At 45.1% G+C, this 23,069-nt stretch overlaps 1 protein-coding gene and 1 long non-coding RNA gene across 2 annotated transcripts; both read left to right on the top strand.

Moving 5' to 3' along the window:
- The first annotated feature begins 1,774 nt into the window (after window positions 1-1,774).
- Window positions 1,775-4,347, top strand: LOC123103373 (uncharacterized). The gene is made up of 4 exons (XR_006449760.1): window positions 1,775-1,900; window positions 3,089-3,139; window positions 3,804-3,924; window positions 4,074-4,347. It is a non-coding gene; the product is annotated as an uncharacterized lncRNA (long non-coding RNA).
- Window positions 4,348-7,266: 2,919 nt separating this feature from the next.
- On the top strand, window positions 7,267-12,798 carry LOC123103372 (serine/threonine-protein kinase D6PK). The gene is made up of 3 exons (XM_044524929.1): window positions 7,267-7,420; window positions 7,620-8,581; window positions 11,678-12,798. The coding sequence occupies exons 2-3, from the start codon at window positions 7,728-7,730 to the stop codon at window positions 12,543-12,545; spliced, it is 1,722 nt and encodes a 573-aa protein (XP_044380864.1). The 5' UTR covers window positions 7,267-7,420; window positions 7,620-7,727; the 3' UTR covers window positions 12,546-12,798.
- Window positions 12,799-23,069: the final 10,271 nt, after the last annotated feature.

The following is a 23,069-nucleotide window of genomic DNA, read 5'->3' as shown; positions in this document are numbered from 1 at the left end:
TCGTGTGTCGGAGATGTGTGAGCCACCTCATCCGGCGAGGACGCGGGGAGCCGTCGCCGCTGCTTCTCAGGGTGCATGCCGCATCCGAAACCTCCCTTATGCGCTCCTCTAGTTCGTTTCTAACACGTTCGTCCCTGGTGGCATCCCCGCTCGAGGTCCTTTTCCACCCCATCCCCTGGGTTGGATCCATGTGCTTGCTGGTGATTCTAGGATGTTGTGTGTGTGTGTGTGTGTGTATTTTCAGTTGTGTGATCTCTGGTTACACTTTTGAGAGGCAGAGTTTTTGGGAAGAAGCATATGCTTGGTTTGATATACGATTGCCCAGACTACACTCTAGCTCTTGGGCGAGGGGCATTTTATGTGATCCTATGATGGCAGAGATGGACCGAGCTAAAATTATCATCATCATGTCGACTATTTGGCACTCACGCAACAGGTTAAAACATGACCAAAAGGGCCTGGATCCTGCTACTTCCTTGCGCTCCATCAAGGAGTCGCTTGCATTGCTGGAATTGCCACGGAGTAATACCAAAATACTCCCAGGTTATGGATGGAGGCCTCTGGATGCGGGTACTGTTAAGATCACGACGGATGGGGCAATCAACTTCGCTCAAAATTGCAGTGGTGCGGGTGGTGTCGCGTGCTCGAGCACTGCATTCCTGGGAGCTTGGTGTAAACCACATGTGGGTATTTCTGACCCACTCTTCGCGGAAGCTTTGGCAATGCGTGACTCGCGCATGTCATCATGGAGATGGATTGCCTAGAGATGGTGCAATTGTGGAGTAATCGTCACAATTCTCGTTCAATTGTGGCCCCTATCTTACTAGAAATTGGAAAGCTAGTTAGCGATTTTTCGTTATTTGATGTACTTCATGTAAATCGATCAGCAAACGTTCCGGCACATTTGTGTGCAAAGCATGCTTGCATGCTGAATGTGACTGAGTGCTGGCTCGATGAGACACCTAGCTTCCTAGTGACTAGCCTGTTGGCTGACTGTCTTGGGAACACCTTGATTTAATAAAGCTCTTTGAATTACTGCAAAAAAAGAGGCAGAATTTTTGTTTCAGGCGAATTGGGGTGACGGCATGCTGCTGGGTAGCAAGAAACTGCAATTTGAAAGCATTCATGTGGTTGGGGGCGCTTCCGATTGTGGTTACAACAGCGAGGTAAATCAATGCGACGTTCTTAACTAATTTTATTTCTGCCATGCCGCAGTATGATCACAAATCTGCTTGTTCTCAGGTAAACCAATACTTCAATAACTGACGTATTCTTGCAGCATATGAAGTTCAAATAGAGGTAGAATCAGAATGGTACAAGTACACTCATGTCGTTTGTCGTGTATAATGATCGAAAGAACAATTTCAATGTTCTGTCTTATTTACAGTTTACTCACGCAAGCTTCTTTCACTACAAATATAAATGAGTAATCAAGAAGACACAATTGCTCTAACAGTCTATTCTTGATAAACACATATTTCTAGGTTGCCAATTCCAATGTTTTTTTGGTTCTTGAATGACATGCTTACAACCCTTTTTACAAGTTTTAAGTGTTGTGCTAAGTGGTCGTTTGGCTAACAAAGATTAGCCATGGGATTATACAGAACGTGTTTTTAGCTGATGTTTAGCAAAATCGGTTTTACAAATTATTTTATGTAAAACCAGTTTATTTAAAAATATGTTTGGCTTACTCTTGAGTCCTGACTCCTCCCGTGACCTTCCCTCGATAAAATACTCTTGCCGTGACTTTCTCTTTCTCTCTTGCTTCCTCGACTTGGCCATTGGAGACGGTACGCAAGCTCCAACATCCATTCCTCCTCTGTTTTCGGTCCTCGGTCCCTCAACGCCATTACTCGCCTTCCCTTGGACTGACCTTGGACGACTCCACGCGCAGCCGCCAGTACGTGCTTCACTTCTGCTCATACTAGTCAAGTACGTATACGACCATCGCGGGCGTTGGGTACTCGCCTGAAGTACTCCAGGTCTCGGTGTTCTACGTGCCATGTACCCCATACATGTCGAGAGACTCGAGGGAGGTGCAGTCGTCCTTGTCCAGCATGAGCTCGCGCGCGCCCTTGCTGACCATGCGGTTTCAGGAGCTCGCCGAGGGTGCCGTCGCTGTCGGGGCGCTCCTGGCCGCCATCCCGTATTTGGTCTCTATATACACCGACCAGCCAGTGACATGCCACAGGTGACGCACATCACCGATGGCGTCGATACATCATCCTAGCTCCGGCCGCGAGCTAGCGGAATCCTGGGCGCAAACGCAGCGACGGCCATGTCGTGGCCGGAGGACGAGCACGACTACTCGAGGAGCATCCCTACCACACAGCGGCATGTCGATGCGTTCATGGCCATAGCCGAGGCTGGAGGACGAATCGCGAGGAGTATCATATCAGGCAGCGGAGATGTGACGCGGCGTCGGCCATGCCGTGGCAGGTTGGAGGACGCCGATTAGTTGCGGTGGAGTATATGCAAATCAAGCTTTTACAAAAACGACTAATAGTCGTTTTTCTATAAACGCAGATTTGAGGTTTCCGAAAACCAAGTATTCCAAAAACGCAAATTAGTTAGAGCATCCAAACGAGATTTTATTCTATTAGCCTCTGTTCCTGGTTTATAGAGAATTCGTTTTCTATGTACCACCTATCCAAACAACCCCTAAAATATGTTGCTAAAATGTGTTTTTGTGTGACCAAACCATTCAGATTCAGTGCTGTAGAAATCTCAATGAGGAGTCGAATGTGCAGTCCATCAACATCGCTGTCACAAACTCTGAACATGCTGGTACCATCAACAACAAAATTTGTGTGTATTCCTCATTTTTCAAGTCATCGTGGATTCCTTCTGCAAGGGACATTCGTCTTTAATTTTGAGTAGTATTTCATCTCTGTACTTGCAAGCTCATCCTTGCCAGTTTCAATGCTGAAACATTGAAAAAAAGTTGTTTTACACCCCCTCTGAACTTTCAAGCCCATTCTTGTTATTTTGATAACATAGCAACTTGCTGTTCTATTGATTGGCATTTTCTTTTTGGATATCCAACAAACTTGATTATTTCTTCTAGTATTTGATAATATACTTGCAGGTACAAGGTCTTCACAACTTTCTTAACACGGTGTATTTGTTTTGTGAAGAGGTAGTTAAAGTTTAATACATTCAGAAGTTAAGCTTAAAGAATATATATATGCTAAGCACATGAGTAATGTTCTTAGTTTATATTTGCTAGGCAAGGCAACTTATTTATCATACTAACCCATGTTAATACATTCATTTCTGCTACATCAACGTAATTTTGGAATGCATAGCTCCTGAGTGCCGAACGCATGAGGTTGAATTTGGTTACCCACAACATGATTTGGTCTTCTTATTGATAACAACATGAACTTTCAGAAAAAAAAATTAGTTCATTTGTCTTTTCTTATAGTGGACGTGAAATCTTTCTTTGGCCTTTTTCCTGAGTGACTTTTGGGTTATGTACAGATTTGTAGTTTTTTTCCCTGGTTCTAATTTTGTGTTAGATGCCCTTTTCCTGAGTAACTTTATTTTTATCTTACTTTGTTTGTGAGGTACTATTTCTTTGTGGGGAAGTATGCTTGTATTCAAATCACAAAATAATACAAAGTTCTTGACCCATACAAGCATACCCTAACACACGCACATATAACTAATTTTGTGTCATAGGTTTTGACAGCAAAATCTCCGTGGAATGTACAATGTAACTTTTCATAATAATTATTCCATGCATCCTTGGTACCTTAGCATCCTTCTGGAGTTGAGATTTGATTTCCTGGTGGTTTCAGAGGTGGTGATGCTACATGGTCAGTGATGGGTGCTAGGAGAAGTGCAACTCTACCAACAGAGAAAATCTACTCTTCACAAAGGCCATGACGGGTAGTTGGATCCAAAGCACAGAGAATCAAGGTTTATTTTCTTGGAGCTCCTGTGTCGGAGCTGATACTATTGTGTTACGTTGAAGTTTTATCTTCACTGCTTCTTTTCCTCATGTGTGAGCTGAGTACCGATTTCACATCCTTCCCATTCTATGCTAATACTCCTTCTAAATCCAACAGAGGTGGTGATGCTACATGGTCAGTGATGGGTGCTAGGAGAAGTGCAACTCTACCAACAGAGAAAATCTACTCTTCACAAAGGCCATGACGAGTAGTTGGATCCAAAGCACATAGAATCAAGGTTTATTTTCTTAGAGCTCCTGTGTCGGAGCTGATACTATTGTGTTACGTTGAAGTTTTATCTTCACTGCTTCTTTTCCTCATGTGTGAGCTGAGTACCGATTTCACATCCTTCCCATTCTATGCTAATACTCCTTCTAAATCCAACAAGGTTCTTGTTTGGCATCTATATGTATGTATGATCTTTGATTAGGAGGGGCCCAGTGCTTGACTAATTTCTAGAATGATCAAACTATATGTTTATTTTTTTCTCTATATGCTCGGAAGTGCTTAATGAGTTGCTTCCATTTAACTACAATAAATTAAGTATAATTGAATATAAAAAGGACAGCGACTGAATCAAACTATCCTTACAAGTTCAGGGATTAAGAAAAAACCTTACTTAAAAATTTCCAATATTATACGTGCAACCTAGTGAATCAAAGACGAAAAGAGCCCACTTTTCAACCGGGAGTAGTTACAGATCTTCCCCACATTGCTAAAACTCCACAGGTTAGGATCTCATCATGGCATAACTCTTTCTTCCCAGCACCTGATCTTATGTATTGTTATGTTGAAGACTGGAGTTTTCTTTTTTTAAAGGACACACGTAATAAGTGTACTATATGTGAAATTTCAAGATCGATGAAATCATCACATACAACTCGTTATCGGTTGGAACATAACCTCCCACTAAAATCTTAGTCACGTCCATTGACCTGACCTATGTTATTTTTCGTTCAACATTTTGGATGCTGATTTGACAGTTGAGATATTTAGATGTGCAAGGGTGATCCTAATAAATGGTACACGTTGCTTCCATTGCATTTGTCCATGAGTACTACAAGGGATTCATATCCAATATAAAGAGCTCAACAACCGTGTAAGGTTTGTTCTTTAAGGGGGCTTGCCAATGCTTACTTTCTGAGTGCACAGGGAGTAGGATATACATTGCTTTCAACGTGTGAATGGATGACCATTAATTCAAGAGGGCGGCTGCTTGGGCATGCAGCAAACACTGTTGAATGAATGCTGGTACAAATAATTCGGGAGCCTAAGCATGCAACTTGTGACCTTGTAAGTTGCAAGTCATGGTTGATTGTGATGCGCTGTTGCTGCACCCGTGACAAAATAATTAATTTAATAAATATACCACTTGCGTAACAATATGTTTTATCACCCATCTTTCTCCGCCGTGGATGTTTCCTAGCTAACTACTTTGATATCTTCCTCGCATAAGATGATGTTAAGTATAATGTTTATAGCTTTGAGTAACTTTACTACCACAAAAAACACATCGAGCAACTTTTGATAGTACATAATCTAACATAATTATTACCATAGTCTATACTGAGATCGCGCCACCCTCCCGCGCTAGAATCTTGGAATTGAAAACGGAAGTCCTATTCTGCACCCGAGCTCAAATGCTCCTTGATGAACAGTAAAATAAAAAATATATTTAACTTTTTAAAAATTCTAATTTTTTGTGGTAACTTTGACAAGTGTTTTGTATTCTTACAAAATTTCAGCACGAAATGACATTCGTGTAACGCGTGACAAACAAAACAAAATCAGCACTGTAAAATGTTTTCAAAACTAGCATTTTTGGAACATCGATTTTGCTTTTTTGCGATGACTTCCGCGAATATCATTTCGTGCTGAAACTTGCAAGCATACAAAACATTTGTCAAAGTTTACCATAAATTTTTTTTGATTTTTTTATATTTTACTGTTCTCCAGGGAGCATTTGAGCTCGAGAGCAAATACTCCATGTCCGATTGAAAAAGACATGTATAGATACGTATAGATCATAACCTTACATGCATAACTCCATACTTTCCACTTCAACTCCCGCGTCGCCTCCACGGCGGCTCTGGTAGCAAACCCTTAGCCACGTTGTCCCTCCTTCCTTCCTTGTTACCATCGAGTGACACAACCGAGCAAATCTAGTACGAAGGACAGCGATGGCGGTGCCCATCAAGCTTTTTCTTGAAGATTTGAACAACTCGAGCTCTCGTCATTGGTCACCTTCCTGAGATGTGCTACTCGGTGGTGAGGACTTCGTCGGCAACGCCGACGCGCCTTGCACCGTGGGTGTTGTCATGCGGTCACCTTGCTCTCCCTCTTCTGTTTGGTTCGGCTTCGACCCTCGACGACGACGAATTTGTGCGAGGTGGCGCAACGCGACTCCTTGGGAGTTATTGTTGCTAGCCTCCGGCCCTCCTCACGCCCTGACTTAGCCCTGTATCGGTGGTGGCTTATCTGACCCGGATTGGTGGTGGCCGATCTGCCGTGGCTCCTCTGCCTTTAGATTGGGCTTGTTAGGTCTGTAGATGACGGGTGGTCAATTTACGGGTGCTTTAGGTGGATCAGTCGGTCTTGGGTGTGGGATGGTGAGGCTGTCGGCTGAAGTCTGGCTCGACTTTGGTCGATGTTAGTGACTGTGACGCCCTTGGGTGTCGCTGCCTTCCTAAATGCATTATGGAGGTCTATTTTTGTTGCCCCTCCCATTTTGCTTCAACGCAAACCCTTGATTTAAGTCTTTTAGGATGACACTCAATGTCGCGCTCCCTCTTGAAGTCATTGTCTTGGAGTAAGATTCGACTCAGGGAGGGGGTGGCTCTTTGCGGTAGTGTTGACTGCTGCGCTCGTTCTAATGTTGGTGTTGTCTTGGTGAAATGAAATTGTCGAAACACTGTCTTTGCTCTTTTCCTTTTAGAGGGGTATCTAACTGTCTTGCGCCACTTTCAAATATACCTGTGTTGCTCAAGCACACGATTAGACCACAAATTGCGTTGTCATCTACTTCAAAATCACTTAGAGAGGGAAATGTCCTTTCGTCGGCGATATTCGTTTGATGGGAGGAGACATTCCCATCGACTATATTATGACTTTGTTAACTTTTAACATGATATGCCGGGTCAGTATCTTGAGATGCTCACGAAGATATGGTGCGCGTATGTGTTTTTATAATGGGTATGTGTGTCTGTGTGAGCATCTCCGAAAGAGTGAAAAAATATTTATGCGGCAAGGAAGTGTATAAATATTTTACGATGAAAAGTGTCACAGATCCAGTAAACGGAAGGGGGAAAGTCTTCACTTTCACTCAAGCCCGGCAAGTGGGCCAGGCACACAGTCCTCCCCCCTCCGCTGCCAGCCACCTCCCCCGAAGCCGAAGGAAGCGCCCCCCCCTCGATCCCCTCCCCAGCCCCGCTGGCGGCGAGCTCCCACGGCGCGACGGCTGACCAGTAAGCAGACTCCACCCTCCCCACTCCCACCCCCCGCCCGACTCCCCCCCGCGAGGAGGGGATCCTCTCGATCTCGGCCAGATCCATCCGGCTAATAATTCGGCAATTATTGGTTCCCGATTCGTCGTCGGTTTCGCTAGGCGGCTGACCCGCATCGCTTTCGCTGAATCTAATTCGGGGCGAACCCTTGTGATGATAGGTCTCGATTTCACCGCTCCGGCCGCTGATTGATCGGTCGACCGCCGCGGCGATGGGAGGAGGGTCATGGCGGCGCCGTTAGGGGCTTCTTGGTCGGCTCCCTGTTGCGATGGCGTCCAAGGCCGTTGCTGAGATAGTCGATGACAAGCAATGCAGTAAAAGCGCCGCCGAGTCGTCCGAGGCGGCGCCTTCTCGGAGGCAGTCCGAGGAGCTAATTGGGGGAGCAGGCAAATCGGGGCCTGCCTCACCGAGAGCAGTTCCCCCAGGTGATGTGGCCACGTCCAGTGGAGTGAAAGAACAAGATAAAGACTGCAGTTCTGTTGACGGCTCTGTGAAACTGGACGAAGACGAAGATGCGGAGAAGAGCTCGCTGCGAGGGAGCGTCAAGGATAGCTCCGTTTCTGCCAAGTACAGCGACGGTGCAAGCAGCCTGACAAAGGCGAGCGGCAGCACCAAGGTCAGCGGCCACGCCGATTTGGTCCAGAGCGGGAAGAGCAGCGTTTACCGGGCCAGCGCTGGCAGCGATGTCAGTGATGATAGCACCTGTAGCAGTATATGCAGCAGCGCTAGCAAGCCTCACAAGTCCAATGATTCAAGGTGGGAGGCGATTCAGGTGATCCGAACCAAAGAAGGTTCGCTAGGATTGAGTCACTTCAGGCTGCTTAAGAGGCTTGGCTGTGGTGACATTGGCAGTGTTTACTTGTCAGAGCTTAGTGGCACGAAATGCTACTTTGCTATGAAGATCATGGACAAGGCGTCTCTAGCTGGCCGCAAAAAGCTTCTGAGAGCCCAGACTGAAAGGGAGATATTGCAGTGCTTGGACCATCCTTTCCTTCCGACTTTGTACACCCACTTTGAGACTGATAAATTCTCATGCTTGGTGATGGAGTTTTGCCCTGGAGGGGACCTGCATACCCTAAGGCAGAAACAGCCTGGGAAGTATTTCCCCGAACAAGCTGCCAAGTAAGAGTCTTCTCTCTCTTTATTTATTTATTTACTTATTGTACTGATAGATATGCAAATGTTATCACACTCATTATCAACCAATCCTTATCCGTTCTTATAAATCATCTAGTTGTCTACTAATACAACTGGGTCAGTACAATAAATTGAAGATCTTTCAACTTTCAAGATGTGGTGACAAATTATATCTTTTATCTTATTGTTCAATTGTTGATTTCAATTTCATGGAATGTATGGTCCTCTTGTATTTTATTAGGTTTAACAGTATTGTGTTTTTTTTGGCCTCTATGGTTAACAACTATATTTTTCTTTAACTAGGGAACTTATCTATTACTGTTAGCAAGCAATGTTGGAAATTTTAATTGCTGCTGTTGCTGGGTTCATTTTGGATTTAGAAGAACATAATTTTCAGAGCGATTTCATATATCTAAAATCTTAGGGATCACAAAATCTGTAGGCACGTATTATTTGTCGTTGGTAGTAGGCTTGTTAGCACTAGAAGTGGCAGTAATGCTCCAAATTATCTGGAGCGCCTCTAATGGACGAGCTTCTGTAAATGCCACTTCTTTTACTTGAGGTACTTAGACTCCTGGGATCTTACCTGTTAAATACAACATTGATTACTGTGTAGTGATTTCTCCTTTATCAGCTCCTATCCCGTGCTTGCATTATCTGAGTAGTCAACCAAACTATGATTAACACTAGGCTTTTGTCTTCTGAACTGGGTATATTTGCTCTCGAACACTACAAGTTGTAATGCTAAAATAAATGCTTTGTAGCTACCTCTATCATTGATTTGGAATCCCTAATCTATATAAATAATCCGACCACACATCCATGTCCAATACTCCCTACGTTCCTATGAGTTGGGCGTAAATTTCTCAGCGCCCACCCCAAGGAGAGCCCACAGTCAAAATTAGCTTCCCAACTTACCCCTGGAAAATTACTCTCTTGTGGGTTCGGGAACGATTCTTTGGACGCGAGGAGCGAGGTAATAGTGGAGCCAATCTTGAAAGGAGCTGTAACTGCATGCAATTAATGTAGCCGTGATCTAAGTGATCCGTTCAGCAAAAGTAGTGATTAAACGAGGGTATTATAGGCTAGGAATTTTTTGGCAAAAAGTATGTATGCCTTGTTCTCAGGAACTGAGGGAGTATGTGGTAACATAGGCCTTGAGGTACATATAATGTGATAAGGTAATGTGATATAGATTTACTTTTTTTATGGCAATGTACTTGAAGTCTTAAGTGAAACGTTCTTCAGTTGGGTGCGTTGTTCATGAGAGACTAGTGTTTTCTGTACTGTGGAATATACTTTTTGTTTCTTTTATCAGTCTATTTTAATGAAGCTTGCTTTGGAGTGGACATAACTGCATATTTTAAATGGTTAAGCCGTATCAACTGTCTGAATAAAGGCATATGAAAAAAATACCTTCAGCATGTCTGTAACATTTTTATTTTTCTATACAGTATTTTATATTGTTTGTGTTCATTTTTCCTACTGTTTGGGGAGTTACTTTCTGTACCCACATAAAATGTTGCAGCGTAGTAATACCCATTGTGTTTTGTACGTTCTTCACTTATGTATATGTGTATCTGATGCCTAATTCAGTTACACTATTCATCTTTCAAGGTACTAACTAGGGTCTAGGGCAACATTGCATGCTCAATTACAAATCTTAATTGTATTTTAGGATTTATGCAAAGTTACAATCTGTCCTTCTGCCCTATTGACATCATGCTTTCTTGTTGTTGTTCCTTATTATGTCTGAGATGTACTCCCTCTGTCCCATAATGTAAGACGTTTTTCGACTCTAATGTAGTGTCAAAAAACGTCTTACATTATGGGACGGAGGGAGTACTATGTAGTGTACTTTCAACACTTTTTGAACTACAACTGCACATGTACTCATGTCTTCTGCGAGTTTCCCTTTCCCCCACTTCTGTATGCAGCGGTTTTTATTAATATTGTTTGTGGTTAGTGTTGAGTTTCTTATGATTAATGCATTTCCTCTCTATTTTTCACTATTATCTGCTGTTAGACAGATGGATGGTTTAAAAGGAACTTGTTTCTCTTTCTTGAAATGACTCTTTTGATAGTTTATCTCCTAATTTTTCTTGATATAGCTGGATTTATTTTATCCGATCATTTGTTTACGAAAACAGTTATGTCGCATTTCGTGCTATTCTTGATACTTAACATATGTTGCCTTGTTTTCATGCCGGATTAACTACTTCCAGTAGGTTAGGGACAGTGTGGCTTCTAGGGATAGGAGAGATTAAGACCGGGATGATTCATTGTAGTGCTCTTGATTGGTTGATCTATTCCTCATGGGCAAGTCCATTAGATATAGGGAGAAGCTGATCAAAGATCCCAAAAAATACAAACAATATGGAACTAACCAACCGAATCGCTAATTGAAAGGTGGCAACTAAAGTAGAGATAAAAGGCATATCTCTAGCTAAGGGTGCAAGCGGCGCGGGCTGCCCGCCAATCCCGCGACGCAGCCCCGCTAAACACATCATAAGTGGGCTCCCGCGGCTGTACGCAAAAGTCAAGCGGGTTTATGCGTATGTCCTGGCGGTGCCTGCAATTTGCCCGTGTCCATGTATATTTATACGCATGCGTCATTATTCCCGTGACCGCAGTCGAGCTGGCTATTCCCGTTGAACGTTGGCCTTGACCTGAAGGACCTCCTCGTGCAATACGTGCAGTCGGAAGATAGAAATATCAGCTCGTATCAGTCGGTGAGAAACTTTGATACTACATGCATATCAGTGCGCACACATGCGTACGTGCGTATAGATGGCGGGCTGGCGGCGCCACGGCGGCCTGCCTATCCCGCATACGACGACCCGTGTCTCCCGTGTGGGCGCTCGCGGGTTAGAGCGCGGGATGCGGGCTGCCCGCAACCCGTCCCACTTGCACCCTGATCTCTAGCTCAACCTTGTGCCTATGGTACATTTCCTGGCGCACAGGCTTGGCGCGCTACATGTTCAGCAATTACATAACATTCTTTATCATGTGATGGTTTTAGGTACTAACAAACAGTGTTAAGTGTACAAACTCATGTTTATCTTTAAAATATTTGTACAGGTTTTATGTAGCAGAGGTGCTTCTTGCTCTAGAATACCTGCACATGCTCGGTATCATATATCGGGACCTCAAGCCAGAGAATGTTCTTGTGAGAGAAGATGGCCACATCATGCTGTCAGATTTTGATTTGTCCCTTCGTTGTGATGTGAGCCCTACACTTCTTAAATCTTCCAACCCTGGTGTAGATCCTAACCAAAAGGGCAATCAAGCTTATTGTGTACAACCGGTGTGCATTGAGCCAGCCTGTATCCAGCCTGCTTGCGTTACGACAACCACATGCTTCTCTCCTCGCTTTTTCTCCTCCAAGTCCAAGAGGGAGAAGAAGGAAAAGAAGGCAAAGGCAGACATGGCAACCCAGGTCAGACCGCTCCCTGAGCTTGTTGCAGAGCCCACAGATGCAAGGTCTATGTCATTCGTTGGCACTCATGAATACTTGGCACCTGAGATCATAAAGGGTGAGGGGCATGGGAGTGCTGTGGACTGGTGGACTTTTGGCATATTCTTGTATGAACTTCTTTTCGGCAAGACTCCATTCAAAGGTTCAGGGAACAGGGCAACGCTATTCAATGTTGTTGGCCAGCCCCTCAGGTTCCCAGAATCACCTGTTGTGGGTTTTGCTGCAAGGGATCTCATAAGGGGGTTGCTGATCAAGGAGCCACAGCATCGATTGGCGTACAAACGTGGAGCCACAGAAATAAAGCAGCACCCATTCTTTGAAGGTGTTAACTGGGCATTGATAAGGTGCGCTACTCCTCCAGATATCCCCAAGCCAGTTGAAATCCCTCGGCCAGGAGCCTCGACAAGTCAGAAGGCAACACCGTCAGCCGAGAAAGGTCCAGACAATTATCTTGAATTTGATTTCTTTTAGTGGATTCTTCCAAGACCATTTCATGTGCAAGCTGTAAAGTTCTTTTTTCCTAGACATTTTCTGCATTCTAATAACTTGATATGTAGATGGCATATGTTCCTAGTGTTGTTGGTAAGCTCCGTTCGCAGTTCATTTCACCTCCATTGATCACATTGGATGGGAGCCTCTATCAGGAGTAAGCTGTAATCCCTCATCAATTATTGAGAAGTAGGGTCTCTTGAATAACAAATAAATGTTTCCGTTCTGTCTGCAACCGCTGTTTTGAAAGCTAAATTTGGTGGTGTACCGGAAGCTGATCACACCTTTGATGTGGTAAATAAATGTCAGCTGGAGCAGCTGCATTTATGCCCTTCAAATCGGTATGTATTTCTTCAGGTTGCCGTCCCTGAGTTCAGTAATACCTATAACTGTATGATATGAATTGTGCCAGGCAAGGAACTCGTCCTGCCGTCTGAAAAACAGGGGGAAACCTAAGATGTTACAATGCTAATGCTCAGTAGAGGACCAATCTTCAGACTGGGTGGTTCAGTAGAGGACCAGCATGCCTGCTATGCATAAATGTTGTTTATGCTGCATTGCTATGAGTTGCTGCTTGCTGAATTGTTGCCACTGATGATACTTTAGTGGATTTGCCTCTGCATCACGGGAAAGATAGTTTCCGAGTTGGCACGTGAATTACAGTTCTGAGATGTGCCTTTTTTTGTGTGTGCACTAGTTCTGACTTTTCTTCGCCAACCACTCACTAATCAGCAATAAAATAACAGTGTTCAATGGCTTGTGAGATCACCCCCCTGTTGAACTTTGTTCACATTCGGATCATGTCTTGGTTTCTATAGAACCGCCTTACAATTTGCCCCCTTTCACCTGCATTCTATGTATTTGTTCATATGAATAATGCTGTCATCCTGCTTTCTAGAACAGGCTTTTGTGCGCTCTTAACCAATCTAGATTTTGGTACCGTATTCGATCTACTTATCCCAAAGTACTAGGGTAGTAGGGTTCCCCCCACACAGGGCCGTTTTCAGAAATTTGGGGCCCCGGTGCGAAAAGTAAAATGAGGCCCTAACATTTGAAAGAAATCATATAATATAACTCAAGATAAGCACTTAATTATACAATTTAAACTTATGTTATTTAGTACAATTTTTGAAAAATTCTCAAGTAGCAATGCAAATTTTCACAACTGTTTCTTCTTACGCTTTAAGGCACAAAATCATACTTTCTTCTAGAACTAGAAGGCATGATTGTTTCTGTTTACGAACAAAAAAAATAAAGCATACTGATGAACGCACATGAATTATAGGCTTGTGACTTGAATAATAAGAATCAGATAGAACCTTGATTTTGGACATGGACCACGGGACGAGCAACCGTTGAAAATCTTGAATCTACTATGACAATTTCTGCACTTCAACAACTAGACAAAAATTGTTCCAAAACATATTTAGTGTAATCTTAATAAAACTTTGCAGTTTGTATCAAAATTAGATGAAAAGAACAGGAGGAGCTTAGGGCACTGCTTGGTCTTCTGTTCGGCGGCACCGCATCAGTGTCGGCCGGCGCGGCGGCGGCCGACGCTGGCAAGTCCAGTGCAGTTTTGCTTCCGCCCATCTGCTGGCTGCAAAGCGATCGCCGTCGAGCCGCTGAAGCAAAAAGATCGATCGCAGGGATGAGATGGAAAGCGAAGCCATTACGGAATAGGGAACAGCGGAAGTCACGGAACGTACGTACACGTACTGCGCTGGCTGCCGTTTCGTTTATGATATGATCGCTCAGATCGATCCACGCAGGGTATGGCTTGAGGCCTCGAGCGGACCAGGCCCAAGAAGATGAAAATGAGTGCTTCAGCAGCCTTCAGGTGACACACAGAGGCAACGTTTGGGGGCCCCTTGATTTTTGGGGCCCTGCCCTGCCCACACACATGGGTTAGGCCCCAAAGTACTAGGGTTCTCCACACTCATGGGTTATGTTCGACGTTTACATTGTTATTTATCCTTGAATAGCTTTTATACACATTGCATCAAAATGACTCCGACATGGGCTTTCTGTTTATTGTCTTTGGTGGGCATGTACAATGGTTGATAAGACACTTCTATCTTAATCCAGCCACGTAATCTAGAGATGACAGAAAAATATGATGTACAATGGATTCTGTCTTATTCTTATCTCTAGTAACAAGTTATTTCTAAAAAAGTGGCCAGCTAAGAGCATCTTCAGCCGTTGCCCCCCCCCCAGGAGGCATAAAAATCGCCGCCTGGGGGCGAGCCGGCGGTATAATCAGCGCTGGGGTGGTTGGGCACCCAACCGCCGCCCCCAGGCGCCAATATCGGCCCATTTTTGGTGTAAATGTGGCCGCCTTTTGGCAAAAAATGGCCTGATATCGGCACGAATCGGCCCATATTCGATGTGGTTCGGCGTGAATTCTCAACGTAAGTAATTTTTTATCACATAGTTTCTCATAGAAAATCAATAGAAATCAAATAGTTCAATACAGATTATATAGTTCAACAAATAAAAACTCATATTTCATCACACGTCGAGCTAGGCATCGCCCTTGAGCCTCCATAGATGCTCCACCAGATCCTACTCCAGTTGTTGATGCACCTGTGGGTCTCGGATCTCCTGACGCATATTGAGGTAGGCAGTCCAGGTTGCCGGTAGCTGGTGATCAACTTCGGCAGGAGGACCCAGCCTGTAGTATGGTTCAGTGTTAAACACTAGCTCTTCCTGTTCGCTCTCAATGATCATATTGTGCAAGATGAAACAACAAGTTATGATCTCTCACATTTGATCTTTCGACCAGGTCTGAGCAGGGTACCGGACAAGAACAAATCGAGATTGGAACTGTGACGCCCCCGATTCAATCGTACACTAATCATACATGCAAACGTGTACGATCAAGATCAAGGACTCACGGGAAGATATCACAACACAACTCTACAAATAAAAAAAGTCATACAAACATCATATTACAAGCCAGGGGTCTCGAGGGCTCGAATACAAGAGCTCGATCATAGACGAGTCAGCGGAAGCAACAATATTTGAGTACAGACATAAGTTAAACAAGTTTGCTTTAAGAAGGCTAGCACAAACTGGGATACAGATCGAAAGAGGCGCATGCCTCCTGCCTGGGATCCTCCTAAACTACTCCTGGTCGTCGTCAGCGGGCTGCACGTAGTAGTAGGCACCTCCCGAGTAGTAGTAGTCGTCATCAACGGTGGCGTCTGGCTCCTGGACTCCAACGCCTGGTCGCAGCAATTAGGTATAGAAAGGGAGAAAGGAGGGAGCAAAGCAACCGTGAGTACTCATCCAAAGTACTCGCAAGCAAGGAGCTACACTACATATGTATGCATTGGTATCAACTGGAATAAGGCTATCATATGTGGACTGAACTGCAGAATGCCGGAATAAGAGGGGGATAGCTAGTCCTTTCAAATACTACACTTCTCGTAACCTCCATCTTGCAGCGGGAGAAGAGAGTAGATGGTAAGTTCACCAAGTAACATCGCATAGTATAATCCTAACCGATGATCCTCCCCTCGTCGCCCTGTGAGAGAGCGATCACCGGTTGTATCTGGCACTTGGAAGGGTGTGTTTTATTAAGTATCCGGTTCTAGTTGTCATAAGGTCAAGGTACAACTCCGGGTCGTCCTTTTACCGAAGGACACAACTATTCGAATAGATCAACTTCCCTGCAGGGGTGCACCATATAACCCAACACGCTCGATCCCATTTGGCCGGACACACTTTCCTGGGTCATGCCCGACCTCGGAAGATCAACACGTCGCAGCCCTACCTAGGCACAACAGAGAGGTCAGCACGCCGGTCTAAATCCTATGGCGCAGGGGTCTGGGCCCATCGCCCATTGCACACCTGCACGTTGCATACGCGGCCGGAGAGCAGACCTAGCAACCTCCATTACAAAGGAAGTTACGTTACGCGGTCCAACCCTGCGCGCGCCGCTCAGTCGCTGACGTCACGAAGCTTCGGCTGATACCACGATGTCGAGTGCCCATAACTGTCCCCGCGTAGATGGTTAGTGCGTATAGGCCAGTAGACAGACTCAGATCAAATACCAAGATCTCGTTAAGCGTGTTATTCTGAAATAACCACGGACGCCGACCAGGGCCAGGCCCACCTCTCTCCTAGGTGGTCTCAACCTGCCCTGTCGCTCCGCCACAAAGTAATAGTCGGGGGCCTGCGGGAAATCAGGCCCACCTCTACCGGGATGGAGCCACCTGCCCCTTCAGCCCCCAACATCGGAATCACTCGCGGGTACTCCTACGAGCCGACCCGACTTTAATCACCACAAGTATAATATATTATGTATAAGTATATACCCGTGACCACCTCCCAAGTGATCACGGCCTGATAGTATAGCATGGCAGACAGACAAGAATGTAGGGCCACCGATGGTAAACTAGCATCCTATACTAAGCATTAGGATTGCAGGTAAAGGTAACAACAGTAGTAGCAAGGACAGGCTATGCATCAGGATAGGATTAACTGGAAGCAGTAACATGCTACACTACTCTAATGCAAGCAGTATAGAGAGTAGAGTAGGCGATATCTGGTGATCAAGGGGGGGGGGCTTGCCTGGTTGCTCTGGCAAGAGAGAGGGGTCGTCAACACCGTAATCGTACTGGGTAGCAGCGGCGTCGGTCTCGGTGTCTAGCGAGAGAAGAGGGGGAAGAAACAATAAATATAATGCAAACAAATGCATGACGATGCATGACATGACAAAGCGTGATGCTAGGTGTGCCCTAACGCGGTACGAGGTGGTACCGGTGAAGGGGGAAAACATCCGGAAAGTATTCCCGGTGTTTTGCGTTTTCGGACAAATGAACCGAAGGGGGAAGTTGCGTGTTTGCTATGCTAGGGATGCGTGGCGGATGAACCGGCTGCGTATCCGGGTTCGTCTCGTCGTTCTGAGCAACTTTCATGTACAAAGTTTTTCCATCTGAGCTATGGTTTATTTTATATTAATTTTAAAAGGATTAAAATCAATTTTGGAATTAAAAGATTTAAATTAATTAGAAAATGCAATTATTGTGTCTGCGTGACATCAGCATGATGTCAGCAAGTTGACTAGGTCAACCCTGGCACACGGGGCCCATTTGTCATTGTCTCAGTTTAATTAACATGATTAATTAAGTTAATTAATTCATTTGACTAATTAATTAATTTAATTATTATCTTTATTTTAAATCTTCATTATTATTATTATTATTATTATTATTATTATTATTATTTTAACATTCTCAGGGGGTGGGGCCCCACTGTCAGTGACCGTTTAGGGTATTCCTTTTGTTAGTGTTTAAAGACCCTAGGCCCATCTGTTAGTGCCACTAAGTGTTCATGTTAGTGGTAATTAGTGGGTTAGCGCCCTAATCTAATGACCAGGGCCTGCTAGCCAGCGGCACAGAGGCCGGTTCGAAGCGCTACGTGCCGGCATCCACAGGTACGACGGCGATGGCATGGGATCTTGTCGGAATTTCCGCGCCGGCAACGGAGGGACGAGCGGGTGGGCTCTGCAGCAGCAATGGCAGCACGCAGCAACCGAGCGCGCAGGCAGAGGAGCATGGCACGAGCATGAACGGGCGCGCGATGCAGCGCGACCGGCTGGCGCTGCAGGGGGCGGGCGCGGTGGCAGGCGCGGTGACGGCCGCAGGGACTAGCAGAGGCGGACGGCGAGCGGCGCTAGCAACGGCGAGAGCCGGCGTAGGCGGCGGGCACAAAGGGGGAGGCGCGTGCTGGGCGCGCGCGGGCGCAAAGGGGGAGGCGCGTGCTGGGCGCCCGCGGGCATAAGGGCCTGGACTACAGGCGTCGATGGCGACGGGGCCGTGCCGTGCGAGGGAGGAGGAGAGGCCTGTTGGAAATATGCCCTAGAGGCAATAATAAATTAGTTATTATTATATTTCCTTGTTCATGATAATCGTTTATTATCCATGCTAGAATTGTATTGATAGGAAACTCAGATACATGTGTGGATACATAGACAACACCATGTCCCTAGTAAGCCTCTAGTTGACTAGCTCGTTGATCAATAGATGGTTACGGTTTCCTGACCATGGACATTGGATGTCATTGATAACGGGATCACATCATTAGGAGAATGATGTGATGGACAAAGACCCAATCCTAAGCCTAGCACAAGATCATGTAGTTCGTATGCTAAAGCTTTTCTAATGTCAAGTATCATTTCCTTAGACCATGAGATTGTGCAACTCCCGTATACCGTAGGAGTGCTTTGGGTGTGCCAAACGTCACAACGTAACTGGGTGGCTATAAAGGTACACTACAGGTATCTCCGAAAGTGTCTGTTGGGTTGGCACGAATCGAGACTGGGATTTGTCACTCCGTGTAAACGGAGAGGTATCTCTGGGCCCACTCGGTAGGACATCATCATAATGTGCACAATGTGATCAAGGAGTTGATCACGGGATGATGTGTTACGAAACGAGTAAAGAGACTTGCCGGTAACGAGATTGAACAAGGTATCGGGATACCGATGATCGAATCTCGGGCAAGTATCATACCGCTAGACAAAGGGAATTGTATACGGGATTGATTAAGTCCTTGACATCGTGGTTCATCCGATGAGATCATCGTGGAACATGTGGGAGCCAACATGGGTATCCAGATCCCGCTGTTGGTTATTGACCGGAGAGTCATCTCGGTCATGTCTGCATGTCTCCCGAACCCGCAGGGTCTACACACTTAAGGTTCGGTGACGCTAGGGTTATAGAGATATTAGTATGCGGTAACCCGAAAGTTGTTCAGAGTCCCGGATGAGATCCCGGACATCACGAGGAGTTCCGGAATGGTCCGGAGGTAAAGAATTATATATAGGAAGTGCTATTTCGGCCATCGGGACAAGTTTCGGGGTCACCGATATTGTACCGGGACCACCGGAAGGGTCCCGGGGGTCCACCGGGTGGGACTACCTGCCCCGGGGGGCCACATGGGCTGTAGGGGGTGCGCCTTGGCCTATATGGGCCAAGGGCACCAGCCCCAAGAGGCCCATGCGCCAAGAGTAGAGGAAAAAGGGAGAGTCCTAAAGGGGGAAGGCACCTCCGAGGTGCCTTGGGGAGGATGGACTCCTCCCCCCCTTGGCCGCACCCTTCCTTGGAGGAAGGGGCAAGGCTGCGCCCTCCCCCTCTCCCTTGGCCCTATATATAGTGGGGGGAAGGGAGGGCAACCTAACCTAAGGCCTGGCGCCTCCCTCTCCCTCCCATGACACATCTCCCTCCTCCCGCAGCGCTTGGCGAAGCCCTGTTGGAATCCCGCTACTTCCACCACGCCGTCGTGCTGCTGGATCTCCATCAACCTCTCCTCCCCCCTTGCTGGATCAAGAAGGAGGAGACGTTGCTGCTCCGTACGTGTGTTGAACGCGGAGGTGCCGTCCGTTCGGCGCTAGGATCATCGGTGATTTGGATCACGACGAGTACGACTCCATCAACCCCGTTCTCTTGAATGCTTCCGCGCGCGATCTACAAGGGTATGTAGATTCACTCCTCCCTCGTTGCTAGATGACTCCATAGATAGATCTTGGTGACACGTAGGAAAATTTTGAATTTATGCTACGTTCCCCAACAGTGGCATCATGAGCTAGGTCTATGCGTAGTTTCTATGCACGAGTAGAACACAAAGTAGTTGTGGGCGTTGATTTTGTTCAATATGCTTGCCGTTACTAGTCCAATGTTGATTCGGTGGCATTGTGGGATGAAGCGGTCCGGACCGACCTTACACATACTCTTACGTGAGACTGGTTCCACCGACTGACATGCACTAGTTGCATAAGGTGGCTAGCGGGTGTCTGTCTCTCCCACTTTAGTCGGATCGGATTCGATGAAAAGGGTCCTTATGAAGGGTAAATAGCAATTGGCATATCACGTTGTGGTTTTTGCGTAGGTAAGAAACGTTCTTGCTAGAAACCCTTGCATGTCGATGAGTATGACAACCGGCAGGAGCCATAGGAGTTGTCTTAATTTATTTATGACCTGCGTGTCAACATAAACGTCATGTAATTACTTTACTTTATTGCTAACCGTTAGCTGTAGTAGTAGAAGTAATAGATGACGTGACAACTTCATGGAGACACGATGATGGAGATCATGATGATGGAGATCATGGTGTCATGCTGGTGACAAGATGATCATGGAGCCCCAAGATGGAGATCAAAGGAGCTATATGATATTGGCCATATCATGTCACTATTATTTGATTGCATGTGATGTTTATCATGTTTATACATCTTGTTTACTTAGAACGACGGTAGTAAATAAGATGATCCCTCATTAAAAATTTCAAGAAAGTGTTCCCCCTAATTGTGCACCGTTGCGACAATTCGTTGTTTCAATGCACCACGTGTTGATCGGGTGTTTGATCCAAACGTTCACATACAACGGGTGTAAGACAGATTTACACATGCAAACACTTAGGTTGACTTGACGAGCCTAGCATGTGTATAGACATGGCCTCAGAAAACAGAAGACCGAAAGGTCGAGCATGAGTCGTATAGAAGATACGATCAACATGAAGATGTTCACCGATGTTGACTAGTCCGTCTCACGTGATGATCGGACACGGCCTAGTTGACTCGGATCATGTAATCACTTAGATGACTAGAGGGATGTCTGTCTGAGTGGGAGTTCATAAGATGAACTTAATTATCCTGAACATAGTCAAAAGGTCTTCGCAAATTATGTCGTAGCTCGCGCTTCAGTTCTACTGTTTAGATATGTTCCTAGAGAAAATTTAGTTGAAAGTTGATAGTAGCAATTATGCGGACTAGGTCCATAAACTGAGGATTGTCCTCATTTCTTCATAGAAGGCTTATGTCCTTAATGCACCGCTCAGTGTGCTGAACCTCAAACGTTGTATGTGGATGTTGCGAACATCTGACATACACATTTTGATAACTACGTGATAGTTCAGTTAAACGGTTTAGAGTTGAGGCACCGAAGACGTTTTGAAACATCACGAAACATATGAGATGTTTCGAGGGCTGAAATTGGGATTTCAGGCTCGTGCCCACGTCAAGAGGTATGAGACCTCCGACGATTTTCTTAGCCTGCAAACTAAGGAGAAAAACTCAATTGTTGTGCTTGTGCTCAGATTGTCTGAGTACAACAATCGCTTGAATCGAGTGGGAGTTGATCTTCCAGATGAAATAGTGATGGTTCTCCGAAGTCATTACCACCAAGCTGCTAGAGCTTCGTGATGAACTATGATATCTCAGGGACATATATGATGATCCTTGAGATATTCGCGATGTTTGACACCGCGAAAGTAGAAATCAAGAAGGAGCATCAATTGTTGATGGTTGGTGAAACCACTAGTTTCAAGAAGGGCAAGGGAACAAAGGGATACTTCATGAAACGGCAATTCATCTGCTGCTCTAGTGAAGAGACCCAAGGTTGAACCCAAACCCGAGACTAAGTGCTTCTGTAATAAGAGGAACAGCCACTGGAGCAGAATTACCCTAGATACTTGGTAGATGAGAAGGCTGGCAAAGTCGATAGAAGTATATTGGATATACGTTGTGTTAATGTGTACTTTACTAGTACTCCTAGTAGCACCAGGGTATTAGATACCGGTTCAGTTGCTAAGTGTTAGTAACTCGAAATAAGAGCTACGCAATAAACGGAGACTAGCTAAAGGTGAGCTGACGATATGTGTTGGAAGTGTTTCCAATGTTGATATGATCAAGCATCGCACGCTCCCTCTACCATCGAGATTGGTGTTAAACCTAAATAATGGTTATTTGGTGTTTGCGTTGAGCATAGACATGATTGGATTATGCCTATCACAATACGGTTATTCATTTAAGGAGAATAATCGTTACTCTGTTTATTTGAATAATACCTTCAATGGTCTTACGCCTAAAATGAATGGTTTATTGAATCTCGATCGTAGCGATACACATGTTCATGCCAAAAGATATAAGATAGTAATGATAGTACCACCTACTTGTGGCACTGCCACGTAAGTCATATCGGTATAAAACGCATGAAGAAGCTCCATGTTGATGGATCTTTGGGCTCACTCGTTTTTGAAAAGTTTGAGACATGCGAACCATGTCTATTGGTGTATATGCATGAAGAAATTCCATGCAAATGGACCGTTTGAACTCACTTGATTTTGAATCACTTGAGACATGCAAATCATACCACATGGGCAAGATGACTGAAAGCCTCGTTTTTTAGTAAAATGGAACTAGAAAGCAACTTGTTGGAAGTAATACATTTTGATGTGTGCAGTCCAATGAGTGCTGAGGCGTGTAGTGGACATCGTTATGTTCTTACTTCACAGATGGTTTGAGTAGATGTTGAGTACATTTACTTGATGAATCACGAGTCTAAATTATTGAAAGGTTCAAGTAATTTTAGGGTGAAGTTGAAAGATCGTCGTGACAAGAGGATAAAAGATCTATGATATGATCATAGAGATGAATATCTGAATTACGAGTTTGGCACAGAATTAAGACATTGTGGAAATTGTTTCACAACTAATACAGCC

Source organism: Triticum aestivum, chromosome 5A, assembly GCF_018294505.1.
Source record: "Triticum aestivum cultivar Chinese Spring chromosome 5A, IWGSC CS RefSeq v2.1, whole genome shotgun sequence".
NCBI classification, from domain to species: Eukaryota; Viridiplantae; Streptophyta; class Magnoliopsida; order Poales; family Poaceae; genus Triticum; species Triticum aestivum.
This window is presented reverse-complemented; position numbering and strand designations above follow the sequence as displayed.